Here is a 22,089-nt window from a genome sequence, read left to right as displayed (position 1 = left end):
ATAAAATTTATTTAAATTCCATGCATTACGGTAGCTACAAGTGTCGTCATATGAAACTGAAGGACAATAACTTCTTCTGTCCATACAATGTAGCTGTAAGTGAAATGAATGGGAGTTCCACAGTTACAAAGAAACAAACAAAACAAAAAAAAAATCCCAAAAAAGGTAAATCTGTTTCAGTTTTGAGTTTCAATTCAGATACAGTCACTAGACTGCAAATCTTTGGGGGAGAAGAGGGGCTCACCAATTTTACAGCTGAGAATGTTTATTTAAGATATTCCGAAGAAGCTCAGAAGATAACTTTTAATAATTACTACTAATACTCTGGAAAATGAAAAAAATCCCTTAGCCTTCATCCTAATTGTTAGAATCAGGACAGCAATTGCAGACAGTCCATTTTCAAAGTGCAGCTAAATAGGGTTTTATTATGCAGCTCCTTCAAGTTGTACTGAGTAAGCTTTACTTTGAACCAGTTTTGCTTTAATTTCTCAAGAAAAACTTCACTGGTCCGCATAAGCTTACATTGCTTTTTGATATGCAAAAATTTACAGACTGTGCTTGATTCTGACCCTCCCATATTTCGGTATGTGCAAACTCTTAGGGATTTAAATCGTCTCTCTCCCTCTCAGTTCAGACTGATCTTTAAAACAGCAAGGATTATCCAGCCCTCTAAATTAAAGACAGGGTGAACTGAGTAATTTATGTAACTGGCACTTTTTAATTGGCCCAGTTCTCCCACAAAATGTAGCTCTTATAAATACTAATAGGCACTATTGCCACAGATTCTCTTATTTTTGCAAGTTTCGCTGATTTACTGGTTGTTAGCATTTTCTGCAGTTAAGAATTTAATAATGCTGAATTTTTATAAAGACACAATATGTAGTTCTAGCCTTCAAAATTGACTTCCTGTGTCTAGTAATGATGTTAGGTCAACCTAAATTTGCTGAAGATATTAACAAATGTAAAGCTAATGAAGGTGCCACATTTGCATGAATGTTTTTTAATTTTCAGAATGCATTCAAGAAAGGGAAGGGGCAAACCTAATTATTTTAATACAAACTTGGTTGAGTGCCCAATTGCCTCATTTAAAACTGTGTGTGTGGGGAGAGGCTGAGGAGTTTAGAAAAGTCCAAGTAACCAAATATCTGGGTTACTGGGAAGTTAAAAAGCTAATGCAACTGCGTTACATCGGATAAAAAACGTTATTCAAAAGCAATTCCAATACCGAAAAAGATTTCAAATTGAATAGTTTATTAACATGGTAGTCATCTTTGTAACATGTGCACACACACTCGCACACTCTGAATGATCTGCCTGGAAAAAAGAGGTCTTAATAGAGATGCTGGGGGAAATTAAACATTAAAAATCCTTTAGATTTTCATAATTATAGGCAATTATGTCCACATCACTTACAAAGCTATTGCCGAATCTTTCCAAGGAAGCAGAATTTGGGAGAAAAAAAAAATTGTTTTTGGGAAAATTCAACAGTGGCATAGCAGAGCTCTCAATATGAGAAAGCTGACATAATGTGGACCTTTGCTGTGAAATTTGTCTTTGCAAAATATGGGGAGAAGTTTATCAATGGGCAGAAAATAAGACGGCGGTGTGAAGTAGGCTTTTGCTGAGTCGATTTTCCTCACAGTATTGTGCGGGGTCTTTGAGAAAAATGCTTAGTCCTTCTCTGGAACCAGTTTCAGAACTTTTCCAATTGCAATGGTCTTACCTAAACCAAGGAGACAAACAGCAGTGTTATATTTACTGTGAAAGGAATGCAGACATCTCCAAGAACATAAAAACCTGCCCCAAAGTACAGGCTCTTAAGCATTACAAATCACAGAGAATAAATTATTATGTTGTAGCATCAGTGTATTTTAAAAGCACGATAAAGATTTTTAAATAGCAAGCCTGCTATTCTGACAGCAAAGAACACAATGTGGATTGTGGAGAGCCTGCTTCTACACTCTCCTCAGGAGAAAGCAAGGCAGAATCACTACCAGATCTGTTTACTATTCTCCAAATACTTTATTTTAAACGCATCCCACAAATCTGAGTTTTACCAGGGTGTGCATGTGAAAACCTAACATACAACTCCCCTGATATTTTTCAACTTTAAAAAGTGAAACTATGGTATTCACATTGTAGGTGGACATTCCAGGGCACATTAAAAAAGCACTGCTGGTTATTTTTCAAATCCAGTCTTTTGTTTCACAATGCATCTTTCTGTACATTACTCAAATAAAACTCTGTTACTAGCAAGGACTCTGCACAATGACAACAATTTGCCTACATTAACTCTTCCATTGTTACCCAGAGAGTGATTTCCACTAGATAAGAGCATTTTAAAACCTCACTGCCTGTGGCTCTGAGTCCAAGTAAGCCTTTGCAGCAGCCAGTACCTGCTGCTGAAGCAGCCTTACCCTCATCCCTTAGGGTGAAGCGACCCATCTGAGGGAAATCTTTGAATGTCTCAAGGCAGATCGTTCCTGCTGTCCTTAAACGGGCAATGCAGACTTGATCTTGTTTCACAAAACGGGGCCGTGTCTTACTTTTTTCTCCTGTTTTTTTGTCTACCAAGCAGATTAAGGCCTGGGTAAGAAAAAAATAACAGTTGTAAGTGCTAAAATAAGGGTTATTTTTCTGTTTTATAGAAACAGAATTGGTCTAAGAAAGAATATCGTTACAAACAAATACAAGGAAAAGTCTGCATGGTTTATTCAGTCACGACGTACACCACTTTGCAGAATGCTCATGCTAACAGTTACAGCCCTTCTTGTTTGTGTTAGGGCACAACCAAGAATTGCATTCAAGGCTGGAGCTTTGTTGCTTTAGATCCTCTACAAATTTATGACACGACAGAACTCTTCATCCCAACAACTGGACTGTTTATATTCACATCACAACTTAAAGTGACACTTACTGTTATCTCAACTTCTTCAATACAGGTGTGGATGTGCAGCACTGCATTATAACCTGGGCAGATAATGGATTTGTGCTCAATTATCACTATCTGTAAAACAATTCAAAATAAAAAAGTGCATTTTTCCTGATTTCAATTATAAAAGAACAGAATAATCAATGCAGAAGTATATTAAATAAAGTCTATTGAACAATATACACACAAATTTTTATCAGAGTTAAAATTTTAAACTTTATAATATGAAAGTAGAAAACTGAAGAACTAGCCTCATGAGGTCTTGCTTTCACCATTTTAAGTATCTAAAACTTCATAGAGAAGTTACATTCAAAACAACTTATATTTTAAAATCTCTAATTAATGATGTCAGTGTTAAGTATATATGTTATTGCCCATGTAGAGATATGGCAATGAATAAGAAATCTGAACTGAAACTTCAAATTACTGAAGTTTTAGATTTGGCAAAACATAAAATATTTCCATGGTTTTTACCCCTCCATACAGCAATTAAAAGTTGTTATTCTACCTGGGCATCAAATGTGCGTCCAGAATGACAAAGGTTGTTGAGATCACAGAGAATAAATCCTGGCAGGATCTCTTCCTCTTCAATTCCCTTCAGTCTGATCTTTAGATTTTCACCTGGGGCTACTGAGTCAGTTTCTACATCATCAGAAAGAATTCCAAGAACTTCCACATTGTGCTTAAAGAAAACAAAACCACAGTTTTTCATTGTGAATATTTTAGTCAGATACAAAATAATTGTAATATAACAGTATTTCAAGAAATAATTCTATTACAGTTTAAGTTAATTATATTTGGGTCTGTCAAGCTTTAGAACATTTAAAATATTTGAATGATGAATTACTAATAACTGAATTTTTTAAAAGAAGAGTTTTCTTTTTCAAGTTTTTTTTGGTTCTGTTTCCCTTTGGGGGAAAGAAAAAAAAAGGAAAGGGGGAAAGAAAGAAACTCTTGAACAATATTAAACCACAACAGGTAAAAGTGGCCAACAAACATGAAATAAAATCCAGTTCAAGTGAGATAATTTGTAGTCCAGCATCTGAGTTTACCAAGGCAGGAGAACCCAAGTTCTGACTGCTGAGGAGCTACACAACAGCCCCTGGCCCCAGAAACATCACCCATGGAAAATGTGAGAGCTTAGCTGGGCTCAACAGAGCAACAGAACATCTTCTGATTTAAAGTAATGAGGATCTTTAAGAACAAAGCTCTTTTTTTATGGTAGTAAATTTTTAAAATATCTAAACCATACCATACCTTGTTTGGCATCATCACAAGCTGTTGTCCTTTGCAAATAGAGCCCGACTCCAGCTTCCCAAGGACCACAGTGCCCATGTCCTTCACAAAGAGAAATCATTACATAGCAATTAAAACCATTTTCCTAAAGAGTTCTCTATTTATGATTTACCTCTGGGTTTGATTACTTAACTCTGTGAATATCTAGCACTGCTAGACTTAGTATTTTGGAAATTGTTGTCATGGAAGATTACAGATTTTAGGAGTTTCATATAATGCCAAAATTATTTACTTCTCTTCCCTCCTCTATTCTACAGTTGGAAATGTAACATTAACAAAGAAAAAGATACCCTCTAAAAGTACAGTAAATAGTCCATTTACTGCTTTCTGAAAACAGCCTCTTTATACTTTCTGTATTATTATTTTAATCTGTACCTTATATTTATCCACAATTGGCAGCCTGATTGGTCCATCAACTGAACGGTTGAAGTTTGGCAAATTATCCAGGTATGGAATAAATGGTAATCCACTAAAAAAGCAGAAGGCATTTGTTTCAATTCCATGAGCATGCTTCCATTTAAAAAAATTGTTCAAAATGGATAAATGCAGTCCAACAAAAACAATCATATTAATCTTATCATTTAGAAAAACGACCTCTAAGACAGCTGAATCTATTATAGCATCCCATCAGTAGTGTCCACTTTACTTCAACCAACATATTAATACTCAGGAAATGCAAGTTTTTAAGTTACACTACAGGCATATTTCACACAAATTATTCTTTTGAGACTCACAACAGATGTGTAATATATTTCAGCCATAAGCTAGGTCCAAATGTGATTTCCATTAATTCTTTTTAAAGTACACTGAACAATATTGAAAAACATGACATCCACTGAGAGGCATGGCTTGTCCCTAATTACAACACAGCTTCAAGCAAACTGCTCCCATCACACCATTACTCATTCCAGCAACGTCAGCTGCAGCATCACTGGCAAATTCCAGTGCTCGTCAGGCACTGAACTCACACAGCCAGAGAACACTGCTAATATTTTACTGATAATCTTCTGCAGCTTGCAAATGCTTTTCCTTGGCACGTTGCATGGCTGTGTTCTTGTTGCTCTGGCTGTATTTCCTCAAGCACTTTGGCACACAACTACAACATACCACGCTCTGCTACCTCCCAGCTTCACTGAAGCATTTACTTTTATTGAAATATAGCAAATATTCAAGTTGCTCAATTTAAGATACATACATATACCAAGGACAGAATTCTGACTGTTCTTTAAGGTTTGCTCCAGTCAGTCCTGAGCAGGGCATGAAATGAATGTCCTTTTTGGGATTGAAGCCAACTTTCTTCAAAAATGGCACCAGTTTCTCTTTACATTCCTCATATCTATTAAAATGACAAGCAGATCAAGGTAAATTCCACTTATTCCAGCATAACATAATCCTGTGCTTTAAAAAACATGCAGACATTTCAGTTCCATCAGTTAAGTTACTGTGTGAGCAGCAAGCAAGCCTAGTTAAGGTCTGGAGGTCCATTTGCATTTCTCCCCAGCCTTCCAGCACAGCTCAGAATTGTGTGTTCCCCTATTCCCCCTCATTGCTCTGCCCCATAAAGCATCATCAGTGCCCTGCCCACAGTGCAGTGACAGGGCTGGGGAGCAGCAGCACCAGCTGCCACTGCTTAAAGCAAGAGATCCAGGCCAGGACAGCAGGACAGACCACAGACACCTCCTGAGCTCAGGCTCCAGGCTGGCACTGCAGCTCTGCCTCAGTCTCCTACAACTAGGTTTAATCCAGTTATTTCTGTCACACTGCCTGCTCTCAGTTTGGGGTGAATTCAGGAATGTCAGAAGGTTGGGGCAGGACTAAGACAGAGAATGGGGTGTGCCTTTGTCTCTTAGTGCAGCAGGTTGACATTCCAAGGTTGAACAGGCCCTCATGGCTTCCCACTAAACTTCCACAATTCTGGGCAGAACACACAGCAGCTTCTCTGACAACTCTGGCAAACTCAAACAATCACTTCCTTCTTTAGACTCAGTATAAAGTTTCCAAGTCAACAATTAAACAATGCTAGAATGCATGAGGGTTTGTTAGATATGTCTGCATGGATCCAAGCAGTTGATAGTGAATGTTTGAGTGTAGAACTTCCAGCTTTATTGAGAAGCACTGTCCTGGGCACTGAGCTTCTGGTTTTCCTGCCAGTTTTATAACCTCTGCCTTCAGTCCACCAGTCAACCATCCTTTCAGCAATAATGCAATACAAAAATTACCTAGGAATTATTCCATTGTAGTATCTGTCAGTGAAGATTAGGTTTTTAATATTAAACTCACCTTTCATTACTCCAGTTTACAGTTGGATCATCCATTTTATTAATAAGAACTATTAAATGCTTTACACCTGCTGTTTTTGCTAACATGGCATGTTCTCTTGTTTGTCCACCTTTCTCAAATCCAGTTTCAAACTCTCCTTTTCTTGCAGAAATAACCTAATTAAAGATACATATTTTAATAGAAGTTCTACAATTCTCTCAACAGAACAATCAATAATACTGCCTTATTCAAAAAACTCTGGGTAGTCAGACCTAGTAAAAGCTTCCAAAATGCACTGGTATATTCTCAGTATTGCCCATTAGTTTCTGCACTGACATGTAAAAAATTCACACGACACCTGTGGATAGCTTTAAGAAGCAGTTAAATTACTCCAAAACTCACTCAACTCAGTAAATGTAACATTTGAAAATTCTGCCTGCTGAAAGTTACCAAAAGAATAAAGAAGTAAACAAAACAAACAAACAACCCCAGAAACTTCATTCCACATCATATGCAAAGTAAAAGTATCTGATTTCTCCTTACCAGCACAGCAAGATCAGCTTGAGAAGCCCCACCAATCATATTTGGAACAAAGCTCTTGTGTCCAGGAGCATCTAAAATAGTGAAGTGTTTCTTCTCCGTTTCAAAATAGGCACGACCCACTTCTACTGTTTTACCTTTGTCTCGTTCTTCTTGGTTTGTGTCTAAGGCCCATGAAAGGTACCTAAAAAATCCCAACCCAAACACTCTGTTGTTGTATCAATTTTTATTACATTTATATATAATTTCTTAGTCATAAGGGACATTTTCTCTTGCTTATTTTAACCACCTCAGCGTTGCTAAATGTAAAGTCACTACTGGTCTTGGAAATACTGAACTGACTGATTTGTGTGTACAGTGAGCTGCAGAGCCCATTGCCAGCTCTCCTTCACACAACTATAAGGATTAATTTCTAAAAATTCTAATAAACATGTTTCACTTTCTAAGTTCTTCAGCTCTGATCTAACCTCATATAATTTAAACTTTGCCTCAGTCTCAGAAACACCTCAGGATCAAATACAAAACAATTTTTCCTTCTCAGCATAATTAACTAAAACATTAGTTCTGACTTGCACATATCATTATTGAGAATTATAATTACTAGTTCTCATTTATTTGCACATATTAAGCAGAAGTTGGCTATGAAATAGACACCATCTTTATTCACACTATCTTTGATCGATTTTCATTATACAGACTCTTGTCCCCTCCTAATAATTTTTCCCACTGGCCAACAACAAGTAGCTTTCAGTTAGGTCAAGTGAAATTTAAAAAAAAAGCTACTTAGATCCTTCAGGTTTTGTGAAAACTGGTGACTATAAAGAAAAAAATGAATGATAAAAAGTGGTAATAACTCAACTGAACTGGTTTAACACAGTAATATTTTTTGCCATTACCAGCAGCCTGTAACCATCCTTAGCTTTGGTTTTGTAGTGACTGGGGTGTCAGGGGATGCTGCTTGCACAGCAGTTCTTGCTGAAAAGAACCCTGTCACCCTTTCTGCTGCCTTCCCACAGGATTCAGTGAGCTCAGGTCAGTGCCCATCCCCTGAGGATGCTCTGCCCTAGGGAAGTCTTTCACTGCTCCTTTTCCACAGCCCTTTGAACCCCTTTTATCCTCCTGCCAAAAGGAGAAAGCTTTCAAAAGGGAAATCAATTTTGCAGGAGTTGTTTGAAGCAGAAATGAGGCTGCTACATGTGCTGTATATACTCACTGCCCTCACAAAACCAACCAACCAAAAAACAACAACAAAACCCAAACCAAACAAGAGGCCACAAAAAATCCACCCAGGACAAGAGCATCACCAGCCTGGAGGAAGCCAAGGCTGCTGGGACAGAGACTAAACCCAGTTTCATTGCAGTAAAGGGCAAAGGGTGCCACTATCTTCACAAAGTTCATACCATGTTTCTCTGTTTTTTTCTTTAGCTTCTCTTTCATATTTTTCAAGTGTTCTTTTGTCAACCATTCCTGTCAAATACCTAAGGAGAGGGAAAATAGAAGTGCAATTTTACACAAAGCAGAAAGGTATTTCCAAATAGTTACTTATACAATCCCCACAGATTATTGTGATTGGGAAATGAAGATATGAATTTTTTAAAAAATTTTCACAGAAAGGACAAAGTTTAACCAATGGTATAAAGCTGTTTCAAATTTCATTTTAAAATACAAAGAAAAACAGCCATGCTCTAAGAAAGTGATTAATTAAAAAAAATTGATAATGTTTGCTTTTGCATAGTTGCTTCTATTAAATGAAAATCCGATAGCAATAACATTAATGTGCTGGAATTAAGAAATTCCAAAGACAGTAAGTACCTCAATTGACAGGGACAGAAACATTGTTATAAAAGTATTAACATATGCTGATTAAAGCCACAAAGAAAATATTACTCATTCTAATTGAAGTTTTTTAATTCACAAGAACAGGAAATCTAAAAATTAAAGTTTCCTTACATTATTTGTCCTCCAATAGTTGACTTGCCAGCATCTAAAATAAAATTAATTCAAGTCATCAACAATGTAAAATTCTAGAAACAGCAGACCATTATGAACTAAGTAATCTAGTTTGTTTCCAAAGGATTTCTTTTTTGAACCACAATCTAAGTTTTTGGAAGCATCTTGCACTTTCCCTTGTTCCTATTATAATTTGTTGTCAATTAAATTACACCAAATTTTGAACATGCTGTTTTCATATATATAAATTCAGCATTATCCATAACAAAACCCCCTCAGCAAGCAGTGGTGCAGCTAAAGCCAGGGTCAGGGGTGGGAAGCTCTTGCAAAATCCCTTTCCCTGCTTCCTTTATCCCTTGTCCCTAACTTGTGTGGGCTGCTCTTCTGTACCTCTGCCCACAGCCCCTTTACTTTATGTGACTCTATTCTGAATTTGCCCAAGGACCCAAATTACAGTACCTTTAAGGTGGCAAATAACTACAGAAATGAAAAGACGGAATTTACTGTATAACTTGTGATTCAACAATTCTGCTCTACTTCTGACACCACCCAAGTTTTTATGAAGCTTGTTGAAACTATTAAATGAAAATATTTTGCTATAAATGCTTCTTTTAACCATGAATTATATTAACACATTGCTCTAATTCTACTAATTTTAGTATTCAGAATAATAATTTTTGAATCTAATAGCAAGAACCCTAAAATAAGCAGAAAAGAAGCACCATTTTCTGATTTTGTTCTTCAGATCATAAATACACACATATCACTTGAGCACTCAACAGGAGCAGTTACTTGAGAAATCATGAACACAGGCACTGCTGTGTCCAAGAGAACACACTCTACCCTTGGCCCTCCACCCCTGAAAGACCTTTCAATTTGTCCTTTTCCAGAGCAGCTTCATTAGAACGAATGCTCCTGTGAGCCTCCAGACACGGACAATACAAAGAACAGCATTAATTTCTAATCCTCTGAGTTCTAGACAGTACACAACAGACAGATCCAAGTACTTCACCTTCCCTTCAAACTCACCTACGTGTCCAATGAATACTACATTGACGTGCTCTTTTTTAGGAGCACCTGGAGGTGCCACCACAGATTTGGGTTTTGGTATCTCCTCCTCCTCCTCCATCATTTCCTGAGCGCTCTCTTCAGAAGGCCCCGCATCCCCTGCAGGGCCACCTCCAAGCTCTGCTTCACTGGGCTCTTCTTTGTGGTCCCATGACTCTTCTGGGGACATTTCTGTCTCTCCATTTTCCACTAAAAATGAACCAATTAGATATATTCAAATAGATAAAGAAATTAAAAAGAATTAAAAGGGGAAAAGCCCCTGCCCCAAAGGCACAATCACAAAGCTACCAGGTCTGTTAACATCTTCCTATAGGAAAAGGGAGAACTGCTGCTTGCTTCTGAAATGATTAGTACCAGGAGCTTCCAATCCAGCTTGTATGCTGACACAAGAAATCTAGGATATAGAAACTTCTGTTTTAACAAGGCAACAATTTTACAAAGCAAAAGCAAATCTGAAGATCTACTCAGAGCAGCACAGTAGTCTGAATCCACAGACACACTACCATATGTTTAGAAAGCAAAGGAGAGGGATTATAGTTTAAGTTCACTCATAAGCCTTATAAAAACAATAAAAACCATACAATTTCTATGTTCTGATTGTTCACATTGCTGACCACTTTAAAGTTTTTTGCTAATCACCATTCCACACATGTTAATGGGGCTATTTGGTAATATGAAATGATTTTTTAATAAAGCACTCATCATTTTACAGTGTCCAAGCAATCCAGTTGCAGCTCTCAATGCACACTAATGTTCAATTACCTCTTTCCTCACCCAAGTATAAAGATACAAATAGTCATCCAAGTATAAAGTACAAATAGTGTACTTTGTTGGAAGTGTAAAGGCTCTACTATTTTGTTTGCAGTGATTCAGCAAAAGCACTGTGGTAGTACATTATAGTATTATCACAGTAAAAAGGAACAATTCTCATCTTACCAACAGACTCTGAAATTTCCATGTTAACAGCAGCATTTGAACCTAGAAGAAAAAAAAAGGGGGGAAAATGAATCATTAGACACATACTTAGCATGACAGTAATCAAGAACAAAGAAAAATGAGTGACTAAATGAATAAAAGGATAGCTCAGATGTTTTGGCACTTGCCAAAGCTTTCTAATATACAGGTTCATTTCAAAAATTTTGCTTCATACTAGCTTTATGATCTTCCATAAGCCACTTTATGAGCCTTTCCCAACTGCCTATGAAACTGTAAATAAATACAGATAATCACATTGCCTTACAAGAGCAGTATGAGGATAATGAAGATTGGAAAAGGTTCATAAAGATTAAAAAGAGATTATTTGCAATAATTTAAAAAAAATCATGTAATGAAGATCACAAAAACAACTACCTTCACAAGAGGCTGTCTGCTCCTCTGGAGAAGGCTCTACAGGTGCACCTGCAGAGAAAAAAAGTTTATCTTTTAAAGTACAATGATGTGACCAATTTCCAAACTTTGCCATAAAAGACCATCTCCCAACTTTATTGCAAGAATTGTGTGGAAAGAATAATGACCCCTCCCTGCCAGGTGGTACTAAACACAGCCTCCAAGCACAAATACTGCTAAAGAACACTGCCTAGACATGGTGAAAATAAGATACCACTTCTAAAAACAAGCCATTTCCCCCCTGAACGGAAAGATACACTTAAAGCAAGCAATTTTCTATACACAGTATTTTACTTGCCCATCCTTTTTGAGCATGCTGGCTGTTGGTAAGTGTTAGTGTCTAACTGGTGTTCAAAAACAGCAGAGCAGTTTCATTGTATCCAAAGACACAATGTGGTGTCACAACTGCAGGGAAAGGGTCTTACAGCCATGTCTACACTGTCTACACTATTCTTGTGCCTCATTTCCATTAAATGTTGAGTAGAAAATAGAAACCAATTATTAAAAACGAATTCTTAACCTCTTCTGTAGTTATTAAGGTCAGGAGATGATAAATTCATTCAAGATGTCTGGTAAGTTTGCCAGTCCTCTTAAACACAAGAGCACAGTTCCATTACGTGGAGGGCAATCCCACTGGTCATGTGCCTCTGTCAAAGCCACAAGGATGGTTTGTCTGACAAACTACTCAACCCTCTCATGCACTAAACCACACCACTACATTTTATGCTGAGGTGTAACAATTATTAAACCCACTAGGAGTGATACATTGCAATTAACACAGCACTCAATGTTTTGGGACGTTATATCACATGATCAAGGGGCCTTCTATAACTATACATAAAACCTTAACCTATTTAGTTTTCTCTTGGTATAAGTTCAACTTCAGCATGCTTTGAAACAAGTTATCTTTTTTTTCAACCACATACAAAATTCATACCCTCTGTTTAGCTGTACTCCAGCTCTCCTTCAACTGAAATCTGAACCCAGATCTTAGAGCATCACTTGCTCTATACGCATGATGGGACCTAAAGATGAAACAAATCCCCTGAAAAGAACAAAGGCACCCAGAGAAGGAGCTGCTCCTAAGCCTCTTTGCTTTCGCACTGTTTGCGTATTTGCTGCAGACTCCTCTAAAGTGGAGCAGCGCCGGGAGAGCTGGCAGGGGGCCAGAGGACAGGGCTTTGCAGGCAGGGTGAATGTGGGTCACAGCACAACAGCCAGTGGGCAGCAGCACGGCAGGGAGGGGGCACAGCAATGCCCAAAGGAGAGCACTGCCTGCACTCCTGTCCTGGATCCCACATGAGCAGCAATGCCCAAAGGAAAGCACTGCCTGCACTCCTGTCCTGGATCCCACATGAGCAGCAATGCCCAAAGGAAAGCACTGCCTGCACTCCTGTCCTGGATCACACATGAGCAGCAGTGCCCAAAGGAAAGCACTGCCTGCACTCCTGTCCTGGATCCCACATGAGCAGCAATGCCCAAAGGAAAGCACTGCCTGCACTCCTGCCTCAGATCACACATGAGCTACAACTCCCCAAAACAAACCAACCAGGCTTGAAGAGAATGAATTGATACAGTCAGTAAAAGCATAAGAATAGAATACCCCTAGATCCTTTTAAAGAAATGGTCTATCACTCCCATTTGGCAGCTGGAAAAGACTCCCAGCAGCCCATTTCTGAGTGTGGTAAGCAGGTGGTACAAAATCTAGGTATGAACCTAGAGCCTCCATTTTGTAGCACATCAGAAGACTGTTGGCTATTTCACACATACTGTGGTTGGGATGCATAAATATTTTAATTACAAGATCATTTCAACAAGCTTTTGATTTCACTCCAGAAGTTTGTCTGTAATGAAAAATGTATCAAATGGCAATATTAATGCACTTGCCTTGGAACAGACGTTCTGTGAGTAGTTGGAGAGCTAGTTAATTTCTGAGAAATATACTGTCAGTAAAAACCATTCATAGAAACTCAGTTTTTACTTTCTGGTCTGCAATACAGCAGGTATGCAGACAGGAAAAACGTTTCTTCACAACTAACAGAGAAGAAGTAGAATAAAAATTTCCTCTGTAGATTTTGTACAGGACACAAGAGTCAGTAAGAGAGTTTGGGCATGGATGCTAAAGAGTAGCAGTGCCACACAACCAGGGGGAGCAGACAGTCAGCTAAAACCACAGCCTTTTATTGAACTCTGGTCACCTTGGCACACAAGAGGCAGACATGCTTTGGAAGAGGACACTGAATTGTATCAAACATATACTGTTTCTTCAAAGCAGAAAGAAACATAAACCACTCACTAAAAAAATTATTGTTAAGAAACGAAGTAAATAAAGAAACTTAATTTCAAAACTAACATGCTTTAAGTGACAAAAACTCCCACTCTCCACAGTAAATGTTTACTTCTGATAAACAATTTCAGGTTATGTCAGGTTATTTCAGACAAAGGCTCAGATTTACCATCCTCTGTGTGGAAGTGAACAGATTGCCTGAAATGCCTTAAGACCATCATGTGAAAAGAAGGATGCAATCCTACTGCTTCCCTAGAGCACAGGGCTGGAGCATTTTGGTCTGTCACCTCTTCTCCTCTGTGAAGATCATCCAGACAGGAATCTTTCATATGAGAGGGACTCAAAATGTACTTTGTAGGAAATCTGGTTTTAAAGTCAGGACATGCCTTAAGTGATGCCAATTTTTAAATGCCTCAAATTGCTGGATTTATGCACGACAAGCAGTTGCAGGATTTTACACCTAACCATCTCCATGTCTCCTTCAAGTGCTAAGTCAAGAACTGCTGTTGCAACCTTATCCATGGTATTACAGGCACTGAGTGGCTTATCTTTAGTCCTGCTCAACATCAGAGCCTTAGGACATTTTTTGGAATATCTCTGTTGTCAATGCCAAGGGCAAAAATGGATACAGATGCTGCATTTATCTACTGGCGCCATCAGACAATGACATTATGTAATTCAGAGTCTTGTCTAGAAAAGGTAATTGTGGGGATTTTTTAAATGTAAAATTCACTGGAAGAGTATGTACACTACCAATATAGAGTCCAAAATTGCACAACTTGTAAAACACAGTGACTGATGTCTTTAAAATACATCTCATGTCCTAAAGAATCCACTCTGCCTACTTCATTCACACAACATTCTACTACTGATAAGTTTGTTGCATATCACACCAAGTTTTGTACTTGTTTGCATTTCTGTTGTACAATAACCAAAGCTGCACAAGGACAACAAATTTGAAGTTATCATCCAACCTCTGAAAATACTGTTTTAAAAGACTATAAGCTAGGAACTTTGCAGCACTAACATATTAGAATGCTTGTAGATAAACAATAGAAAATTGCTTTTTAAATTTATATTAGAATGTAGCAAGTTTTTCATACCTAGAATAGGTACAGCTGATAGGAATCAATATTAGAATAGTGGCTATTAAAGTCAAACTCGATTGCAATAGTGACAACCTCCATCTTTACACAAAACTCAGTGTTTACCAGATGCCCAGAAAAAGCTGATAAAGGTCTCCACAAAAGTAAGAACTGCCCAGTGGTTAACTGATAATTCCTGAACATCAGTTACCTGAACCACAATGCAAATGAATTCACAGAATTAATGAGAGGCATAAATTTGGTGCAATACACAGCAGCACTCAGATCCAGCCTGCTCTGCTGCTGGAGTGATAAGAACCCAGACAGGACTGGAACCTGACAGCTGGGGTAGGATACAGAGTTAGAGAAACTGCACCACACAGCAGAGAGATTAAAAAAAAAGGTAAAAAATAAAAAAGACAAATTCAGCCTGAAATATCTTCTCTACAAAACTTAGATGCCTGTATATTGAATTGGTTACTGCTTCTCTAATACAGGCATCAAGTTCCTTCACAGGAATTCCTGGAGAGGGAAGAAACACATGACACCCACCTTAGGATTCTCATCACCTTTTTGTGTGTGTAATTCCAATGCCTGAGTTCAGCACATCTTTACACAATAGTCATACAGTCTCACCAGTTTTCATGCATTACATAACAGATGTTTGCCCCCCTTTTTAAAAATGAAAGTATAAAGGGAATTACAGCAGAGTAAAAAAATAAAAGTCTGCATCAAACACACACAGCATGAAAAGTACAATTAAAAAAGCCCCAAGAGATTCTTAGATAACAAAACCACACAAAAATTATGTCAAGCACAGATAAAGCTAAACAAAATGCTTTACATTCAATACTTAAAATTGTGCAGAAAGAAAAGGTTTTCAGGAGTTCACTGTAAGGCAGTTGTTTTCAAAGTTATACCCAAAATTATGTTCTTCTCTTTGTTCTACTTTATAGCCCCAGCTTCACCAGTGGACACACCATTTTTTAAAATGCACCAATGCAAAAGCAGCTTTAATAGTTTAACCTGACTCTGTAAAATTCACAAAAGAAATTAGCACTTGTTTCATATTCATAGGCTTTAATGAGGTGCTAGCTTAGTAAAAGACCCACCTTCTTCCTTCCCCACTGAGGACACACCTTAAGCTTATCTTATCTAAACCTGACATGCTCCTTAACAACTAAGTTTAAGAAAGCTTATGGGGATTTTCAGGGAATATACTGAAGTCCTCTTCTGCTTAAGGCCAAGTATTTGTGCTCAGTTGATAACTTGATTTTTAAGACAGATAATCAAGAAACCAAGCTCAATACTTCCACTCTGACAAAAATCTCTCATAACCCAGTATCTTTAGCATGACTCATATTTTTAGTATTGCATCTTCTGTCCCAAACTAACTTTTGTAATGAAATACAATCACTGTCATTTTCCCATAGACCTCTTCAAAACATAGTCATTAATTTAATGGATTAAATTACAACTGCTTTATTCCTTCATAATAAAAACCACAAAATAAAACCATCTTTCTATCTTAGCTTCATACAATCAGCTGCTTCTTTTCCTTGCATATCTCTCATCACAAAACAGGAGAAAAATGCCAAAATTCCTCAAGTAGAACTGTAAAACCTGATTATAAATAGAATCCAAGAATTATCCCAAATTATTTCTGTGTTCATTTTGATAGAGCAAGCAAGTTTTAAGATGACACCGTGCTTTCAAACACATTGAGCAGCAGCCCAGAGCAGAGTGCCACACACTGGGCCAGCAGGCTGCCTCAGCCCCCAGGGCAGTGCATGCAGGGCACAGCTGCCTCCCAGGGCTTTCTGTGTCTTTTACTGGAGTCATGCAAGGCCACGAGGGTGATGAATTATTCTGACAGGAGCAACACAATCCTGGCCACCTTCCTGGGGGCACTTTAGATGTAGACAAAGGACATCTGTGTAACACACTGGCACCCTGAGTGCACCACACAGGTATGTTCTACCTGCCCACCCAGCAGTGCCAAGACATCCAGCCTTTCTCTGCACTCAGTTTCACAAGTGGCTGCACAGCTCACCTGTCTAGAGAAGCTGATACAGAAGACAGCTCTAGATAGACAAGTGCCAACTCAAATCAAGATTTTCAGATAAGAATTTATCCCATATGCTGGCACTGACAATACAACCCTGATTTGCTGCCATGTGAGCAGTTGAAGTTTGCAGTTCTGAAGCATTAACAGTAACACTACCAGCACGGTGAGGAAATCATCAGCACAGGGCTGTTCCAAGGCTGACATGGAAAACCACATAACCCTTAAACCCAACAGCTTCTTGAACTGTGGGCTGCTGTCTTAGACAAGCCTTTCTCAGCAAGTTCATATGCAAAGTGAAGTTCTTGAGGACTGAGACGTTGAAGCCTCCCAGTGTAAAATGAGATACCAGGCTTCAGAGAGCACAGTGGTACAGATAACTCATCCTGCTCTGGAAACTACAGGTTTCAGAACTGAAGTAGATACTGAAACTCCACCTCTTGTGTCTGACTGACACATGGATGTCCCAGCTGCTACAAGGTCAGAAAAAATGAGGGCAGGGAAAAGCAGGAAGAAAAATGTTATACCCATTTATTTACAGCACTTGAAGGCAGAGGATGTCCAGCTGCTCGAATTGAACTGCTTCAGGAGTGACTACTGCAGGCAAGTGAGGATATTTCGGGAGTGAAGCAAACAGGGGCACTGGATCTTAAGCCAGATGTTTGCTTGGCTCAGGACTGTAGGGGCAAGTTGTTTAAACTGTAGTCATCAGCAAAGATGTTTAGACATTAATTTGAAGTGGTCAAGAGAACTACCAAACTAAACAGTAGCCCTAATACCACAAACAGGACAAATGCTTTCCTTACACCCACTGCTGCATGTCACACTTTTTATTCTTATTACTTTATACTAAAGATGCTTTTTCTCTTGCTACTACCACTGCATTCTTCAAATCAGTGAACAATTCAGGTTGGAAGGGATCCCAGGAGTTAGCTAGTTTAGTCTCCTGCTCCAAGCAGGGTCAACAGTGAATACTTAAAAATTATTTCTGAAAAGAAGAACTAACACAAAATATAATAAAGACCATACAAGGAAGCTGTGATAAATGTTACCAAGAATCCTGTGAGTATTCAAGAACTATGACAAAAACTGAACCACAAAAATGCAAATTGATGCTGCATTTTTAAAAACATTTTGATTCTCTCATACCCAATTAAAAAGAAAAATAGAAATCTTATTAATTGGAAGTTGGTGGTAACTATTCCCTCTGAACCATGCTTTGATACAGAAACAAAGAAAAATATAATTTTCTGCTACATATATCTACAAAATTAATGAAACATAGTACAAAAAGAAGTCATAGAAGCTGAAGAAGAGTGAGGTTGCAAGGCACAGATGTGAGTATGAAGGTTTAGAGGCCCTAACCCAATCCACAGTCATTTCATTATCACACATGGCCTTAACTGAGCTGAGTTTGCTGGTCCAGCAACTGCCGGAGAGTCTCCCCAGAAGTACAAAGTGTCTGTGACACCCTCCCAGTCCACCTGGCACAGAACTGTGCTGCAGCCTTGGTTTTCTGTCTGTGACAGCCATAAAGTCTTCATTTCACATTTCCAACAGAATTCAACAAAGAGAGATTTTACAAATGAGTTTGACTTGGACACAATTGGATAAATGCAAGTCCTCATAGCTACAACATTTAGAACATCCTGGTTTTAGTATATTCCTTAGGTTCAAAATTGTAAATAATATGCTTTTCCCATATAATCAAATGATAATTTAATTCCAAAATAATTCTGAAACTATCTCTGAGCATAAGTTATATTGGTGGTACACATCAGTCAGCTTTCTTCCTAATACACAATTTTCAATCAAAAGAAAGCATGTGTAAACCAGTTTGAAAGTAAGCTATTAGGAATGCAGGTCTCAGGAGTTTCCCAGTTTTAGAAAGTTAACATCTTATTCCATAAATGGCTTCTGAGAGTGCTCCTTCTGTGCTCTAAACATAAATGACAGGAATCTTTTTCAAATTACTAGAAACATTAAGTTAGTGTGCATGAAAGGAAACACTATTACACACTGCAGCCACACAATGGAATCAGTCCTGTGGAATTTTTATATACCATGCTGCTACCACACATTTGTCCTGATCTATAATGGCCTTTGAATTACTAAGGAATTATGACTTGAGCAAAACCTCACCAAGAGAAAGTTCCAAGAAGAAAAGCACTACCAGAACTTAACTTTAGGCCACTGAAATTCCTCAAGTGACACCCAACTTTTTAGATTTCTTAAGGTTTACATGTATCAAGACTAATTTAGGTTGTTCCCACTACAAACTCTGTAATGAAGAATGAGTGTCACAGAGCACCTAATTCCCTATGGGAACAAAAGCCAACTGGGCTGCTGAAAAGTAACTTATTCAGCACCACTGTCTAATCACATGTTGTTCTGACTTATTTCCAGAGCAAGCTCCACCTAGTTCTTCCAGCCAGGAAAGTAGTTGTCACCTTATACAAACATCTGCAAGGAGAAGATGTCAATTATCTTCTGCAACCAAGCAAGCAGACCTGGAGCAGCACCTAGTAAGTACAGTATTCCAGTTAGGAAAGAAATAGAATTTTTTAACCTAAAGTTTTTTTCTGCCTAGTCTTAGGGATATTGAAGCTACTTAGAAAAACTGAAAATCCTAAACCTTAAAGAAGATATAGCAATCAAGGTAAATTCAAGTCAGGTAGATTCTAGCACTATGTAGGAAATGTACTCAGCAATGAAGACACAAAGCAAAGCTATTCTGATCACTCCAGATCATCAGACAGTTTTCAAGCCATCCCTGATTTCTGGAAAGAAGAAGCTCATCACAGGTTGTAGAAGTAGCAAAAGAGTGGAGAAAAGGAAAGTGAAGAAAAAATGAGGAGATGTAGTTTGAATTCCTACACAAAAAAAATAACTATAGAACACCTTAGATGAAACCTTAAAGAAGCAGCCAGGAAAAAAAAAATCTAAATAATTCTAATAATATTCAAAACACTAAAAAAACCTTTCAGTATTGATTACATAGCTAAAACCCCCAAACTTTTGATTCAGATTGCAATATCTGAAAAATACAGGAATGGTTTTTGAAGACCACATGTTCATCACAGCCCCAAGCTACCCAGTCTACATCTGTGAACTTTAACATGTACCTTTATTCTAAATGGAATTCAAGAGCCTGCCCATGGCTCCTCTGAAGTTTATTTTAATGCACTTAGACACTACTTGCCTGCACAGTAAATGAGCTATAACTTCTGCTAAAAATCAGGAGTGCTGAACAGCTGTAGAGAACATATAATCTAAGATAAGGAACAGGTTAATATTCTGTTACAAAAATATTAAAATGTCATATATAAAAGTTACAGATTTTAGTTGTTAACAACTATTAACTTTAGATACTAGGGAGATCAAGACCAATTAAGGAAAAACACAATAAATAATAAGCCACAAACAACAGGAAATCAGGCCAACATAATGTAACAAGTAGTGTCTATAGTGAAATAAAATTACTAGATAAATACCTGAAACAATAGCTTGTTTCATATTATACCAATAGGGATACAGAAAATTATAGGAAAATTAGGAAAATCTCAAACTCCTTAGCAGCAGGAGTGACATTAAAATACTACCACAAAGTTAAGCAGCATGTCTGATGTTTGGAAGAACCTTCAGTTTGGAGCTGAAAATGAAAAAGTAGGTCTCCTTTAATTTCCCATATGCAAAGTAAATCTAGTATAAATATTGGTTGGGCACACAAAGATCCTTTGAAATTAAAAGCAGGGTAAATTTCAGGTTATTCCATTAGCTAAGGCCAGCTGGACAAAACTCCCTACCCTACTAATCCTTTATCGGCATTATGTTAAGAAAAAAATAAATTACTTGATATAATCTTCAAAAAGACATTTAAGATACATCTGAGGCACTGATGGCTGAAGCAGTGCTTTTCTCCCCAGCAACACTAAATTTATTACCTCCGAAATCTTCGACAACTCCTAGAGTGTTACAAGTTATATTATTAAATATATTACATATATTATATTGATTTTATGTATTATAGGAAGAGCAGAGCTATGTAGTTTTTTCCCATCGCGGGCCGCCCTTTGCGAGCAAAGGTCCCCGCGAAACGCAGCCAGGACCCGCAGGGAGCCAGAGCCCCCCGGTTCCTGCTGCTCCCCGGGCAGAGCCCCGCGCCCGCGGCCTCCCCCCGCCGGGCCCCCCGACCCCGGGGCTGCCTCGGCTCCGGCAGCGAATCCCCCGCGGTGCCGCCGCCGCCCCCTGCCCAGCCCCTGCCCGTGCCCCGGCCGCGCCCCTCCCTCCCGGGGACCCTCCCGCGGCCGGACCCGCACCACCCCCGGCCCGGCCCGGCTCCTCGCCCGCCCCGCGTGGCCCTTTCCCGGCCGCCGCGGGCCCGGCACCCCCGCCCCGCTGGCCCCGCGCCCTCCCAACATGGCCCCCATCCCTCCCTGCCTCCCTCGCCCTCCGCGGTGCCGGCCCCGCGGTTACCGAGCGGCGGCGGCGGCGGGAGGCCGGGCGGGGGCGAGGGCGGCGGCAGGCCGGGCGCCGGGCCGCTCCGCAGGAAGGACGGCACGAACTCGGCGGCGTGGACGTTGGGCACGAAGGGCTTGGCGTTGACGTTCAGCTGCCGGCTGAAGGCCGCCCCGAGCAGCTCCTGCTGCGCCTCGGCCTCCGCGGCCGGCGGGGCGCAGCCCGGGCCGGCGCCGCTGCCCGGCTCGATGTCCGCCTGGTCCCAGCAGTCGGGAGCCGAGTCGCTGCTGCTCCCGCTACCGCTCCCGTTCGCCTCCATTTTGTGGCGGCCCCACAAGGCTCCGCGGCCCCGAAGCGTCTCCCGGGTGAGGGGGGAGCCGGCGGCGGCACCGACTCAGCACTCGCTCCGCCGATTCCGCGTGTGCTCCGCCGCCCCGACGCGAGCGCAGTGTGGCCTCTCGGGCCGCCGTACCCCCTCCCGGCAGCCTCTGCTACCGCCATCGTAGTAGTTTTAATCTCCCCCGGCCCTCCTCCTGCCGCACGTCCGAGGCTCGGCGCAAGAACTACAATACCCGTCATACCACGCGCGCGCACTCGCGCCCCCTCTCCCGAGGACAGACGGGAAATGGAGTTGCCTGCGTTACTTGCGCGCTCAGGAACTGCAACTCCCGGCGGTCCCCGCGCGTGCCGTGGGTCCCTGCCGGCCCCGCCCCCTTTTCCAGGGGGATGCGGAACGCGGAGTTGGCGCGAACGCCTCAGGCGG

General features: G+C 39.8%; 1 protein-coding gene across 1 annotated transcript; it reads right to left on the bottom strand.

Annotated features, from left to right (window-relative positions):
• Nucleotides 1-1,230: 1,230 nt before the first annotated feature.
• GSPT1 (G1 to S phase transition 1) lies at nucleotides 1,231-21,795 on the bottom strand. Its single transcript, XM_064726334.1, has 15 exons — nucleotides 21,345-21,795; nucleotides 11,396-11,443; nucleotides 10,982-11,023; nucleotides 10,007-10,234; nucleotides 8,978-9,011; nucleotides 8,428-8,505; nucleotides 7,031-7,211; nucleotides 6,509-6,663; nucleotides 5,424-5,564; nucleotides 4,604-4,697; nucleotides 4,190-4,270; nucleotides 3,441-3,614; nucleotides 2,918-3,007; nucleotides 2,418-2,586; nucleotides 1,231-1,723 (listed from the first exon to the last, which is right to left on the bottom strand). The coding sequence occupies exons 1-15, from the start codon at nucleotides 21,643-21,645 to the stop codon at nucleotides 1,671-1,673; spliced, it is 1,869 nt and encodes a 622-aa protein (XP_064582404.1). The 5' UTR covers nucleotides 21,646-21,795; the 3' UTR covers nucleotides 1,231-1,670.
• Between the last annotated feature and the right edge of the window lie 294 nt (nucleotides 21,796-22,089).

This window comes from Zonotrichia leucophrys, chromosome 14, assembly GCF_028769735.1.
Source record: "Zonotrichia leucophrys gambelii isolate GWCS_2022_RI chromosome 14, RI_Zleu_2.0, whole genome shotgun sequence".
NCBI lineage: Eukaryota > Metazoa > Chordata > Aves > Passeriformes > Passerellidae > Zonotrichia > Zonotrichia leucophrys.
The sequence above is the reverse complement of the archived record's forward strand: the minus strand, read 5'-3'. Positions and strand labels throughout refer to the sequence as shown.